The sequence below is a fragment of the Anolis sagrei genome, chromosome 9 (assembly GCF_037176765.1).
Source record: "Anolis sagrei isolate rAnoSag1 chromosome 9, rAnoSag1.mat, whole genome shotgun sequence".
Classification (NCBI taxonomy): Eukaryota; Metazoa; Chordata; class Lepidosauria; order Squamata; family Dactyloidae; genus Anolis; species Anolis sagrei.
In genome coordinates, this window is record NC_090029.1 from 8,258,135 (window position 1) to 8,273,311 (window position 15,177).

General features: G+C 38.8%; 1 protein-coding gene across 1 annotated transcript in view; it reads left to right on the top strand.

Moving 5' to 3' along the window:
• Nucleotides 1-14,848, top strand: part of IDH3A (isocitrate dehydrogenase (NAD(+)) 3 catalytic subunit alpha) — a 32,744-nt gene extending 17,896 nt beyond the window's left edge. The window contains exons 7-11 of the mRNA XM_067471254.1: nt 2,718-2,820; nt 2,913-2,977; nt 7,014-7,098; nt 9,701-9,853; nt 14,442-14,848. Of these exons, the coding sequence (XP_067327355.1) occupies nt 2,718-2,820; nt 2,913-2,977; nt 7,014-7,098; nt 9,701-9,853; nt 14,442-14,525 (490 nt within the window). The 3' untranslated portion in view covers nt 14,526-14,848. The remainder of the gene's footprint in view (nt 1-2,717; nt 2,821-2,912; nt 2,978-7,013; nt 7,099-9,700; nt 9,854-14,441) is intronic.
• Nucleotides 14,849-15,177: the final 329 nt, after the last annotated feature.

The following is a 15,177-nucleotide window of genomic DNA, read 5'->3' on the forward strand; positions in this document are numbered from 1 at the left end:
TTTAGATTTTATTCATTTACTTTCCTTTTTGGAAAAACACTTACCTTTTTTTGGGCCGAAAAAGCTCCCCTCGGCTCATACTCGAGTCAAAGTTATTAATCATTATACTCTTATTATTTTTATTACATTTATTATTTTACTCTATTATTATTACATTTACCTTATTTTACTCTATTACTATTGTAACATTTATTATTTTACTCAATTTATTACACTTATTAGTTTACTCTATACTTATTATTACTTTTAATATTTTACTTTATTGTTATTATTACATCTACTGTTTTACTCTATTATTACTCTTATTACATTTCCATTATTTTACTCTATTATTATTTTATTGCTGTTATCAGTTTACTCTATTATTATTACATTTATTAATTTACTCTATTGTTGTTACTACATTTAATATTTTACTGTATTAATATTATTGATACATTTATTATTTTACTCTATTATGACTTATTATTATAATTTCCATTATTTTACTCTATTATTATTTTTATTTTATCATATTACTCTATTATTATTATTACATTTATTATTTTACTCTATTATTATTACATTTATCAAATTACTCTATTTATTTTTGTTATTGCATTTGTTATTTTACGCTATTATGACTGTTATTATTACATTTCCATTATTTTACCCTATTATTATTTTTATTTTATCATTTTACTCTATTATTATTATTGCATTTATTATTTTACTCTGTTATTATTACATTTATTAATTTACTCTGTTATTGCATTTAATATTTTACTGTATTAATATTATTGATACATTTTTTACTCTATTATTATTACATTTCCATTATTTTACTCTATTATTGTTTTTATTTTATCATTTTACTCTATTATTATTATTGCATTTATTATTTTACTCTATTATTATTACATTTATTAATTTACTCTATTATTGTTATTGCATTTATCAAATTATTGTATTATTTTTATTACATTTTTCATTTTACTCTATAATTATTTTTATTATTACATTTACATTATTTTACTTTATTATTATTTTTATTACTTTTATCATTTTACTTTATTATTATTAGAAGGATACATGAGCACATTTACATTGAAGAAGGTTAGAATAATGGTTTGATCATAGTTGGACAGTCTTGTCTTAAAATACAGTTTTAAGAAAATATTCAAAAAAACATTTAACCTATGGATACCTCAATTAATGTAATTTTATTGGTATCTATTTTTATTTTGAAATTGACCAGTAGATGCTGCATTTCCCACCCCCGGCTTATCCTCAAGTCAATATATTTTCCCAGTTTTTTGTGGTAAAATTAAGTGCCTCGGCTTATATTTGGATCGGCTTATAATTGGATTTTGGCACAAGAACCAACTGATGGCATCCACACTTAAGTGAATTCATTGGCCCCGTTTCCCCTCAAGGTGACCAAATTATATGGAGGGAAGAACAGCATTGTGCCTATTGATCCCACTCTTCCAATCATCGCATTTTAAATAGCAGCAGCAACAGAATAATAATAATAATAATAATAATAATAATAATAATCTTTATTTATACCCCACCATCATCTCCCCCAGGGAGACTCGGGGCGGCTAATAAGCCCAAAAATACAATACAGCAAAATAAAATACAGGATGCAAACAACAAAAATTGCATCGCAGTAAAATACATACAATGGCAGAATGTAGTAAACAAAGCAAAATAACATTATAAAATCGAAACACAATTACATTTCCATTATTTACTCTAGAATCATAGAATCAAAGAGTTGTAAGAGACCTCATGGGCCATCCAGTCCAACCCCATTCTGCCAAGAAGCAGGAATATTGCACTCAAATTACCCCTGACAAATGGCCATCCAGCCTCTGCTTAAAAGCTTCCAAAGAAGGAGCCTCCACCACACTCCGGGGCAGAGAGTTCCACTGCTGAATGGCTCTCACAGTCAGGAAGTTCTTCCTAATGTTCAGATGGAATCTCCTCTCTTGTAGTTTGAAGCCATTGTTCCATTGCGTCCTAGTCTCCAAGGAAGCAGAAAACAAGCTTGCTCCTTCCTCCCTGTGGCTTCCGCTCACATATTTATACATGGCTATCATGTCTCCTCTCAGCCTTCTCTTCTTCAGGCTAAACATGCCCAGCTCCTTAAGCCGCTCCTCATAGGGCTTGTTCTCCAGACCCTTGATCATTTGAGTCGCCCTCCTCTGGACACATTCCAGCTTGTCAATATCTCTCTTGAATTGTGGTGCCCAGAATTGGACACAATATTCCAGGTGTGGTCTAACCAAAGCGGAATAGAGGGGTAGCATGACTTCCTTAGATCTAGACACTAGGCTCCTATTGATGCAGGACAAAATCCCATTGGCTTTTTTTGCCGCCACATCTATTATTATTTTTATTACTGTTATCATTGTACTCTATTTATTATTATAATTACATTTATTATTTTACTCTATTATTACATTTATTAACTTACTCTATTATCGTTACTACATTTAATATTTTACTGTATTAATATTATTAATACATTTGATGTATTAATGATAAAACCCTGGATGAGGTAGGAGTAGAAAAATTGCAAAAATATACTGTTTGTGTCCCAGCTCGAAACATGAAGCCTGTCGTTATGTATTCTTGTGAAAGTAAATCCTATCCTTCTCCTCATCTCTGGATATGCTTCTGATTTATTTTGGATCCTTAATATCCTCCATATTTTTGTTCACACGCAGGCGAATGTCTGACGGCTTGTTCCTGAAGAAATGCAGAGAAGCGGCCGAAAATTGTAAAGATATTAAATTTAATGAAATGTATCTCGACACTGTGTGTCTGAATGTGAGTATCTATGAAAGCGCACAATGAAGGTGTTTCCTATAAATTCATCAGCTGGACATGCAAATAGCAACCATTCTGTTCCTGTATCTTAGATGGTGCAGGATCCAACACAGTTTGATGTCCTTGTGATGCCCAATTTGTACGGTGATATCCTGAGGTAAGTAGGCCTGAGCTGGTATAAGGAAATGTATTTACTTGTTAGCTTATAGTTTCCATTGACTGCATGTGCAGCTATAATTTGGTAAAGGGTCTAACGCAGGCATGGGCAAACTTTGGCCCTCCCTCCAGGTGTTTTGAACTTATTATGGGTCTTGGGAATGGGTCTTGGGGGTACTGCTTTGCAGTGACTCTGGTCCTTCTTCGAGGGTCGCTCCCAGAAGGTGTTGCTAGGGGACTCCTGCTCGACTCCTCGGCCATTATACTGTGAAGTCCCGCAGGGTTCAGTACTGCCCCCTATGTTGTTTAACATATACATGAAGCCGTTGGGAGAGATCATCCGGAGTTTCGGGGTGTGGTGTCATCTGTACGCAGATGATGTCCAACTCTGTCACTCCTTTCCACCTGCTACTAAGGAGGCTGTCCAAGTCCTGAACTGGTGCTTGGCTGCTGTGACGGACTGGATGAGGGACAACAGATTGAAACTAAATCCAGACAAGACAGAGGTACTCCTGGTCAGTCGAAAGGCCAAACAGGGTATAGGGTTACAGCCTGTGTTGGACGGGGTTACACTCCCCCTGAAGGTGCAGGTTCGCAGCGTGGGAGTGATCCTGGACTCATCGCTGAGCCCGGAGCCCCAGGTTTCAGCAGTGGTCAGGGGAGCTTTTGCACAATTAAAACTTGTGCGCCAGCTGCGCCCGTACCTTGGGAAGTCTGACTTGGCCACGGTGGCCATGCTTTGGTTACATCCCGTTTAGACTACTGCAATGCTCTCTACGTGGGGTTGCCTCTGAAGACTGCCCGGAAGCTGCAGCTAGTCCAACACTCGGCAGCCAGACTACTAACGGGGGCTGTGTACAAGGAGCACACCACTCCGCTGTTACACCAGCTCCACTGGCTGCCAATTAGCTTCTGAGCACACTTCAAAGTGCTGGTGTTGACCTATAAAGCCCTAAACGACTCCGGCCCTGTTTACCTCTCCCAACGTATTCTCCCCTATGAACCATCAAGATTATTAAGATCGTCTGGAGAGGCCCTGCTCTCGGTTCCACCGGCCTCGCAAGCGCGTCTGGTGGGGACGAGGGACAGGGCCTTCTTGGTGGTGGCCCTGCGAGTCTGGAACTCTCTCCCACTGGAGATCAGAACCACCCCTTGTATCCTGACATTTAGGAAACAGGTGAAGACTTGGTTATGGAGACGAGTGAGCCAACACCCTGAGATATGGATGGAGGATGATGAGCAACGATTTTAGTGTGACAACTGACCATTATAGTTATTGATTGTAATTGCTGTTTTAATGTTTTACTGTAATATGTATTATGATGTTTTATTAATTGTATGTGATATTATGGTTGGAAACCGGTCTGAGTCCCTCAAGAGAGGTGAGAAGGCCGGTATACAAAACTTTTAAATAAATAAATAAATAAATTATTTTTTTATTACTGTTATCATTTTATTCTATTTATTATTATTATTATTGCATTTATTATTTTACTCTATTATTATTGCATTTATTAATTTACTCTTACTGTTATTACATTTAATATTTTACTGTATTAATATTAATACATTTATTATTTTACTCTATTATTACTGTTATTACATTTCTGTTATTTTACTCTATTGTTGTTATTACATTTATCAAATTACTCTATTTTTTATTACATTTATCATTTTACTCTATAATTATTTTTATGATTATTTTTACATTATTTTACTTTATTATTTTTATTACTTATATAATTATTCGAAGGATACATGAGCACATTTACATTGAAGAAGGTTAGAATAATGGTTTCATCAGAGTTGGACAGTCTTGTCTTAAATTACAGTTTTATGTAAATATTCAGAAAAACATTTAACCTACGGATACCTCAATTAATGTAATTTTATTGGTATCTATTTTTATTTTGAAATTGACCAGTAGATGCTGCATTTCCCACCCTCGGCTTATCCTCAAGTCAATATATTTTCCCAGTTTGTTGTGGTAAAATTAAGTGCCTCGGCTTATATTTGGGTCTATACAACACTGTATTATAGGCCTGGGTAACAACGGAAAAAAATGTTTCTAAAATCGATTCGTTTTTTGGGGTTTTTTGCGTTTTGATATTTAAAAGAATTCCGAAATTTTTCTTTTAAAAAATTCGATATTTATGAAATTTCGTAAATGTTAAAAAAATTACAAAACATTAACGAAACAATTTCGAAACAATAACGAATCGATTCGTTGATGGCGGACGCGACCGCGCAATACGCTAAAAAATCTCCAAATGGGACCGGGGGAACTTCTGAAGCTTCCCTCTCCCTCTGTCGTTGACTGTTGGTGTGATATTATACATTTTTTTCACTAATTAAACAAAAAACAACTATAAAACTTGCCCCAGACATGCGGAAATAATAACGAAATGACCTCAAAACGATAACGAAACGAATACATAACGAAATCCGAAGCATTTACGAAACGAATTGAAAAATTCGTTTCGTTTTTAAGTTGCTCCAGAATGGTTCGTTATCACTTCGTTATAAAAAAAAATAACGAATTTTTAACGAATTACGAATTAACGAAACGAAACCGCCCAGCCCTACTGTATTAATATTATTAATACATTTACTATTTTACTCTGTTATTAGTTATTATTACATTACCATTATTTTACTCTATTATTTTTATTGCTTTTATCATTTTACTTTAGAATTATTTACTCTATACAACAATGTATTAATATTATTAATACATTTATTATTTTACTCTATTATTAGTGCTATTGTTACATTTCCATTATTTTACTCTATTATTTTTATTACTTTTATCAAATTACTATTATTTTTATTACATTTATCATTTTACTCTATAATTATTTAGTGGCTGTTTATGTAGTTTTAATAATGCTCTATCTATCTGGTTTTACTTGGTTTTTAATTACGCAGGTGTGAGTCCATACAGTATGTAGTATTTGAAAGGTGCATCTTGCCATCGATATATGTAGCATTTTAATGATTTACAGGATTTTATTGTGTACTAGCCGTCCCCTGCCACGCGTTGCTGTGGCCCACTTTGGTGGTCATGGGGGTTCTGTGTGGGAGGTTTGGGCCAATTCTATCATTGGTGGGGTTCAGAATGTTCTGTGATTCTAGGTGAACTATAAATCCCAGGAACTACAACTCCCAAATGTCAAGATTCTATTTTCCCCAAACTCCACCAGTGTTCACATTTGGGCATATTGAGTATTCGTGTAGAGTTTGGTCCGGATCCATCATTGTTTGTGTCCACAGTGTTCTCTGGATGTAGGTAAACTACAACTCTCAAACTCAACATCATTGCCCACCAAACCCTTCTAGTGTTTTCTGTTGGTCATGGGAGCCCTGTGTGCCAAGTTTGATTCAATTCCATCATTGGTTGAGTTCAGAATGCTCTTTGATTGTAGGTGAACTATGAATTCCAGGAACTACAACTCCTAAATGACAAAATCAATTTTTTTTGAGTGAAGAACATACATTGGGTTGTTAGGCGTCTTGTGTCCAAATTTGGTGTCAATTCGTCCAGTGCTTTTTGAGTTCTGTTGATCCCACAAACAAACATTACATTTTTATTTATATAGATTTTATATTGTATTTAATAATCTGGTGTTCATGTAGTTATTTATTTGCCTTTCCTTGTATGTGAAAGACCTATGGTCTAAGCATCGATTAACTCTTTCTCTATTATTTTTTATTACTTTTATCAAATTACTCTATTATTTTTATTACATTTATCATTTTACTCTATATTTACTCTATACAACACTGTATTAATATCATTAATACATTTATTATTTTACTCTATTATTACTGTTATTGTTACATTTCCATTATTTTACTCTATTACTTTTGTCAAATTACTTTATTATTTTTATTACATTTATCATTTTACTCTATAATTATTTTTTATTATTACATTTACATTATTAGTTGAAATCCAAAATACCTGGAGGGAGGGCAGAAGTTGGCCCATTCCTGGTCTAACTGTATTCCCTTATATACTTTTGTTTTCCTTGCAGTGACTTGTGTGCGGGATTGATCGGGGGTCTCGGGGTGACACCAAGCGGGAACATTGGTGCCAATGGAGTGGCCATCTTCGAGTCGGTAAGGCATCAACGCTGTTTTGGAATGAAATTCTGAAATTAGTATTGGTTTCTACTTATGGGGTGAGTTCTTGCTGTTAACCCCAGCTTCTCCCAACCTAGCAATTCGAAAACATGCAAATGTGAATAGATCAATAGGTACCACTCCTACAGGAAGGTAACAGCTCTCCATGCAGTCATGCCGGCCACATGACCTTGGAGGCGTCTTCGGACAACGCCAGCTCTTCAGCTTAGAAATGGAGATGAGCACCAATCCCCAGAGTCGGACACAACTGGACTTAATGTTGGGGAAAAACTTTTACCTTTTACCTACTTGTTACAGAAGTACCGTATATACTTGAGCTGAGTTTTTCAGCCCTTTTTTAGGCTGAAAAAGCCCGCCTTGGCTTATACTCAAGTCAAAATTATTTATTCTTTTACTCTATTATTATTATTATTATTATTATTACATTTACATTTACATTATTTTACTATTATTTTTATTACATTTATTATAGAATCATAGAATCAAAGAGTTGGAAGAGACCACATGGGCCATCCAGTCCAACCCCATTCTGCCAAGAAGCAGGAATATTGCATTCCAATCACCCCTGACAGATAGCCATCCAGCCTCTGTTTCAAAGCCTTCCAAAGAAGGAGCCTCCACCACACTCCGGGGCAGAGAGTTCCACTGCTGAACGGCTCTCACAGTCAGGAAGTTCTTCCTCATGTTCAGATGGAATCTCCTCTCTTGTAATTTGAAGCCATTGTTTCGTGTCCTAGTCTCCAAGGAAGCAGAAAACAAGCTTGCTCCCTCCTCCTCCCTGTGGCTTCCTCTCACATATTTATACATGGCTATCATATCTCCTCTCAGCCTTCTCTTCTTCAGGCTAAACATGCCCAGCTCCTTAAGCCGCTCCTCATAGGGCTTGTTCTCCAGACCCTTGAATCATATTAGTCACCCTCCTCTGGACACATTCCAGCTTGTCAATATCTCTCTTGAATTGTGGTGCCCAGAATTGGACACAATATTCCAGATGTGGTCTAACCAAAGCGGAATAGAGGGGTAGCATGACTTCCTTAGATCTAGACACTATGCTCCTATTGATGCAGGCCAAAATCCCATTGGCTTTTTTTGCCGCCACATCACATTGTTGGCTCATGTTTAACTTGTTGTCCACGAGGACTCCAAGATCTTTTTCACACGTACTGCTCTCGAGCCAGGCGTCCCCCATTCTGTATCTTTGCATTTCATTTTTTCTGCCTAAGTGGAGTATCTTGCATTTGTCCCTGTTGAACTTCATTTTGTTAGTTTTGGCCATTCATCTCTCTAATCTATAAAGATCATTTTGAATCCTGCTCCTGTCCTCTGGAGTCTTGGCTCTCCCTCCCAATTTGGTGTCGTCTGCAAACTTGATGATCCTGCCTTCTAGCCCTTAATTTACTCTATTCTTATTATTATTACATTTACATTATTTTACTCTTATTATTTTTGTTATTACATTTATTAATTTATCTTATAATTACACTATCTTATTATTATTTTATTCTGTTTATTTTTATTTTTAGGATGAAAAAATCCCCCTTGGTTTACACTTGAGTCAAAGTTATTTATTATTTTGCTCTGCTATTATTCTCACTATTAATATTACATTTACATTATTTTACTTTTATTATTTTTATTACATTTATTAATTTGTTCTATTTATTATTACTAGCCGTCCCCCGCCACGCGTTGCTGTGGCCCACATGGGGGTTCTGTGTGGGAGGTTTGGCCCAATTCTATTGTTGGTGGGGTTCAGAATGCTCTGTGATTGTAGGTGAACTATAAATCCCCAGCAATTACAACTCCCAAATGTCAAGATTCTATTTCCCCCAAACTCCACCAGTGTTCACATTTGGGCATATTGAGTATTTGGACCAGATCCATCATTGTTTGTGTCCAAAGTGTGCTCTGGATGTATGTGAACTACAACTCCCAAACTCAACATCATTGCCCACCAAACCCTTCTAGTGTTTTCTGTTGGTCATGGGAGTCCTGTGTGCCAAGTTTGATTCAATTCCATCATGGGTTGAGTTCAGAATGCTCTTTGATTGTAGGTGAACTATAAATCCCAGTAACTACAACTCCCAAATGTCAAGATTCTATTTTCCCCAAACTCCACCAGTGTTCACATTTCGGCATATTGAGTATTCGTGTAGAATTTGGTCCAGATCCATCATTGTTTGAGTCCACAGTGATCCCTGGATGTAGGTGAACTCCAAAACCAAAGGACACTGCCCACCAGACCCTTCCAACTATTTTCTGTTGGTCATGGGAGAACTATGTGCCAAGTTTGGTTCAGTTCCATCGTTGGTGGGATTCTTTTATTGTAGGTGAACTATAAATCCCAGCTACTACAACTCCCATATGACAAAATCAGTTTTTTTGAGTGAAGGACATACATTGGGTTGTTAGGTGTCTTGTGTCCAAATTTGATGTCAATTTGTCCAGTGGTTTTTGAGTTCTGTTAATCCCACAAACGAACATTACATTTTTATTTATATAGATTATTACATTATTATTATTATTATTACTATTTTTATTCAAGAGCACTGAGTAGCGTGATTTCCTTGCCTTGTAGGTCCACGGCACAGCTCCGGATATTGCCGGGAAGGACTTGGCGAATCCGACGGCGCTCCTCTTGAGTGCTGTGATGATGCTGCGTCACATGGGGTTGCAGGAATACGCCACCAAAATAGAAGACGCCTGCTTCGACACCATTAAAGACGGGAAGGTACATTTTGGCCAGGGATTGCTTGACTTTGGTGATGTGACGATATTGTTTACATGTGTTCCATAGCTTCCTGCTTGGGCCAACTTCAGCCCTCCCTCCAGGTGTTTTGGACTTCAGTTCCCACAATTCCGAATAGTCAATAGGTTGTATATCTGCATTTCCCCCCTCAGCTTATACTGGACTCAATAAGTTTTCCCAGTTTTTTGTAGTAAAACTAGCAGTTCCCTGCCAGGCGTTGCTGTAGCCCAGTCTGGTGATCTGGAAAATAAAGTAATGAGAAAGTGTTGGTTTCTAATATATGAAATGTCTTTATACTTGTGGGTAAATAGTATTTCTTGCTGTTTCTTTGCAAGTGTTGATGTGCAGATTGTCTGGTTTGCCTGCTCTGGAAACTGCAACATATCATTGTCCTTCTTTAGGGGTCCCTCTCAAATCTTTGATACTTTTTGCTTGATGTTCAGGCAGTGCTTCTTGTAGGTCAGAGCACGGTCCAGAGTGACTCCCAGGTATTTGGGTGCGCTGCAATGCTCCAGTGGGATTCTTTCCCAGGTGATCCTCAGAGCTTGAGATGCTTGTCTGTTCTTAAGGTGAAAGGCACATGTCTGTGTTTTAGATGGATTAGGGATCAGCTGGTTTTCCCTGTAATAGGCAGTAAGAGCAACCTAGAGCAGTGTTTCTCAACCTGGGGGTCGGGACCCCTGAGGGGGTCACGAAGGGGTGTCAGAGGGGTCAACAAACACCATCAGAAAACACAGTATTTTCTGTTGCTCTTTCTGGGAAGTTTGTCCCAATTCTATCATAGGTGGGGTTCAGAACGCTCCTGGATTGTAGGTGAACTATAAATCCCAGTATCTACAACTCCCAAATGTCAACGTCTATTTTCCCCAAACCCCATCAGTGTTCACATTTGGACATATTGATTATCCATTCCAAGTTTGGTCCAGATCCATCATTGTTTGAGCCAACAGTGCTCTCTGGATGTAGGCGAACTACAACTCCCAAACTCAAGGTCAATACCCACCAAACCCTTCCAGTATTTTCTGTTGGTCATGGGAGTTCTCTGTACTAACTTTGGTTCAATTCCATTGTTGGTAGGGTTCGGAATGTTCTTTGTTTATATGTTAACTATAAATCCCAGCAACTACAACTCCCAAATGACAGAAGCAATTTCCCCGCCAACCCCACCAGTATTCAGATTTGGGCATACCAGGTATTTGTGCCAAATTTGCTCCAGTGAATGAAAATACATCCTGCAGATCATTTTTTACATGGCGATGTTATGGTTATGGTTGGGGGTCACCACAACATGAGGAACTGTATTAAGGGGTCGCGGCATTAGGAAGGTTGAGAACCACTGACCTAGAGCTTCGGAGATCTTCCGTTCAACCTTCTCAAAGCTCCCTGCTTGAGCAGTAATGGCACGATCATCAGCATAGATGAAACTCTCTGTCCCTTCTGGCAGTGGCTGGTCATTTGTGTAGATGTTGAACATGGATGGAGCAAGCACGCTCCCCTGAGGCAGGCCGTTCTTCTGTTTCCGCCATCTGCTTCTCTGGCCCTGGAATTCAACAAAAAAGCTCCTGTTTTGTAGCAGGTTTCCTATGAGGCGGGTGAGGTGGTCGTCCTTTGTGATATTATACATTTTTCTCAGGAGGAGGCGGTGGTTCACAGTATCATAGGCTGCGGACAGGTCTATGAAGACAGCTCCTGTAATCTGCTGCTTTTCAAAGCCATATTCTGTGTGCTGAGTCAGGTTCAGCACTTGCGATGTGCAGCTTTGTTCATTGGTTCTTTTGTTTTGAAGGTACTCATTACGCACAGAGCATTTTTATATACCGTATATACTCGAGTATACGCCGACCCGAATATAAGCCGAGGCACCTAATTTTACCACAAAAACTGGGAAAACATATTGACTCGAGTATAAGCCGGGGGTAGGAAATGGAGCAGCTACTGGTAAATTTCAAAAATTAAAACAGATAGTAATACAATTACATTAATTGAGGCATCAGGAGGTTACATTTTTTTTTATTTAAGTAGACATACATTTGCAAGTGTTTGTTGCATACAGTGCAATACTTTTTATCTATTAATGTTCCATAATCATTTATCTGATAATATGTTTCGGTTAAGGGGTCACAGTCTATCTAAATAATACATATAAAATATCATTACATGTTTTTGAATATTTACTGTATTTCAAAGAAAAACAGTAAACTAGCTCTATATGTAGAAAAGGAGGGTCAACAAAAACAATGTGGTGTCAACACTAACTTTAATAATAATAATAATAATAATAATAATAATAATAATAATAATTTGTTTGTACCCTGCCCTATCTCCCCATGGAGATACAGGGCAGCTTCCAACATAGTAACAGGCAAACATTCAATGCCTGTATAAACAAAAAAAAAACATAAAAATTAAACAAAAGACAATACTAAATATTGTACAATAAGTTAAAATAAACAGTTGCATTAAATAATTCTCATTAAAAGCAATTTTAAAAACCAGGTGGGGTAAAGTTTCATATCAGTTCCCTTTTGCCTTCTGTCAGGCTTCTCCTATTGACGCAGCCTAGAATGGCATTGGCCTTTTTAGCTGCAGCATCACACTGTGGTTTTCAGCGTGTGGTCGCTTTCATGCAGGGAAAACACAATCAAAGCACCTACTACAGATGATGACCATCCAGCCTTAATAATATTAATATTAACAATAATAACAGTTGGGAGGGACCTCTAAAGATCATCTAGTCCAACCCCCTTCATTCGGTCTTCATGCAAGGAAAGCACAATCAAAGCACCCATTACAGATGATGGCCATCCAGCCTTAATAATAATATTATTAATAATAACAGAGTTGGGAGGGACCTCTAAAGACCATCTAGACCAGGGTTTCTCAACCTTCCTAATGCCGCGACCCCTTAATTCAGTTCCTCAAGTTGCAGCGACCCTCAACCATAAAATTATTTTTAGTACTACTTCATAACTGTAATTTTGTTACTGTTATGAATCGTAATGTAAATATCTGATACTCAGGGTGTATCTTCATTCACTGGTCCAAATTTGGCACAAATACCCGATACACCCAAATTTGAATACTGGTGAGATTGGGGGTTGATTTTTTTCACTTGGGAGTTGTAGTTACTGGAAAATATAGTTCACCTACAATCAAAGATCATTCTGAACTCCACCAAAGATCATTCTGAACTCCCATGACCAACAGAAAATTCTGGAAGGGTTTGGTGGACATTGACCTTGAGTTTTGGAGTTGTAGTTCACCTACATCCAGAGAGCTCTGTGGACTCAAACGATGATGGATCTGGACCAAACTTGGCACAAATACTCAATGTGCCCAAATCTGAACACTGGTGGACCTTGGGGGAAATAGAGCTTGACATTTCGGAGTATAGTTGCTGGGATTTATAGTTCGCCTACAATCAGAAAGCATTCTGACCCCCACCAACGATAGAATTGGGCCAAACTTCCCACACAGAACCCCCATAACCAACAGAAAATACTGTGTTTCCTGATGGTCTTTGGCGACCCCTCTGGCACCCCCTGGCGACCCCCTTATGGGTCCCGACCCCCAGGTTGAGAAACACTGATCTAGACCCAGGATCGCCTGCCTTCCTCCTTTCTTTCTCCCTTCTTTCCTTCCTTCCCCCCTCCTTCCACTCATCTCTTCCTTCTTTTCCTAACTTCTTTTCCCTTCCTCCCTCCCTACCTTCTTCTCTTCCTCAACCCCTTCCTACCTTCTTCCTTCCCTCCCTCCCTGCCGTCCTCTATTTCTCCTTCCTCGTTTTCTCCTTCCCTTCTCCCTTCTTTCCTGGCCCTGGTGAGGCAGTGGAGTCCCCTTGCCTGCCTGACTTCCATCGCTCACAGTGGAAGCTCGGCAGGCAGGTAAACAGTGAGAGGAGAGTGCCCAGAGAGAAAAGGAGAAACGGAGGCGCGCCTCCCTCCATGCCTGTCTTGCCACGTGCGCACCTCCGTTCCGCCTTCTATTGCTGCGCATGTGCCCTCTGCTCCCCATTGCTGCGCATGCGCCCTATGCTCTCCATGCAGCAACCCAGCTAGCAGCAGAAGGAGAAACGGAGCAAGATGGGCATGGAGGGAGGTGCGCCTCCATTTCTTCTTCTGCCGCCATGCGCACAACCTGTTTGCTCTCGTTCAGCGACCCAGCTGGGTTGCTGCGCGGAGAACAGAGGGTGCATGGCGGTGACAGAAGAAGAAACGGAGGCGCGCACCACCCTCCCTGCTTGTGTTGCCATGCGTAGGCCTCAGTTTCTCCTTTTAGCTGCGGCCTTGCAGCGGACGCAGCAGAGGAGGAGGCTGCGAAGAGAAAGATAAGGCTCGACAGTGGAAGACTCGGTGGCAGCGGACCCGCCACTGCTTGACTCGAATATAAGCCGAGCAGGGATTTTTTAGCCCCTTAAAAGGGCCAAAAATCTCGGCTTATATTCGAGTATATACGGTATATAGATTAGTTGCCTCACCTTATATTCAGGTCAGCTTATACTCGAGTATATACGGTAAATCCGCCTCGAAATGTAACTTGCTCCCTTTTTGTCTCCCTTTCGCCATTTCAGGTCTTGACCAAAGATTTGGGAGGCAACTCCAAGTGTTCGGAGTTCACCGCAGAGATCTGCCGCAGGGTGAAGTCGGCGGAATAAAAAAAAACCTCTTCATATCATAACCGGTTTTCAGTCACTCCTCATTAGCCGTGTCTGCAAATGCGTATCGTTTCGTTTGCCTTTTTCTCATTTGAGAGGAAAGCAAACATTTTAAGCAGGGTCTCTCTTTTTGTTAAATACACTCAGCCCGAGGCATTCTTGTGCCTGCTTTCTTTCTTAGTATTTGTCTTCCTTATTTATTACACTCCTCTCGGTAAATAAATTATATCTCTGTTAGCAGATATTGCATGAAATAGTCATCCGGTTACCATTTTCGAGGCAAATTCTGGAAAGACTTCATGCTAATCATCCCCCAAATAAAAGGAAATGTATTGAGCTTTAAAAAAATCAGGGCAATTTTATTATTTTATTTGAGCAACCTACTTTCTAGGTTGGTGTGAGTTTTCCAGGCGGTCTGGCCATGTTCCAGAAGCATTCTCTCCTGACGTTTCATCCACATCTACGGCAGGCATCCTCAGAGATTGTGAGGTCTTTGGAAACAAGGCAAGTGGTGTTTATATATATATGTGGAATGATGTCCAGGGTGTGTCAGACTGTAGAATCTATATAGCAATATTAAATAACCACTCACAAGCCGTTTCGCTTTGAAATGGGTATATTGCTTGTATCTCTGCAGCAAAGAAAGACACAA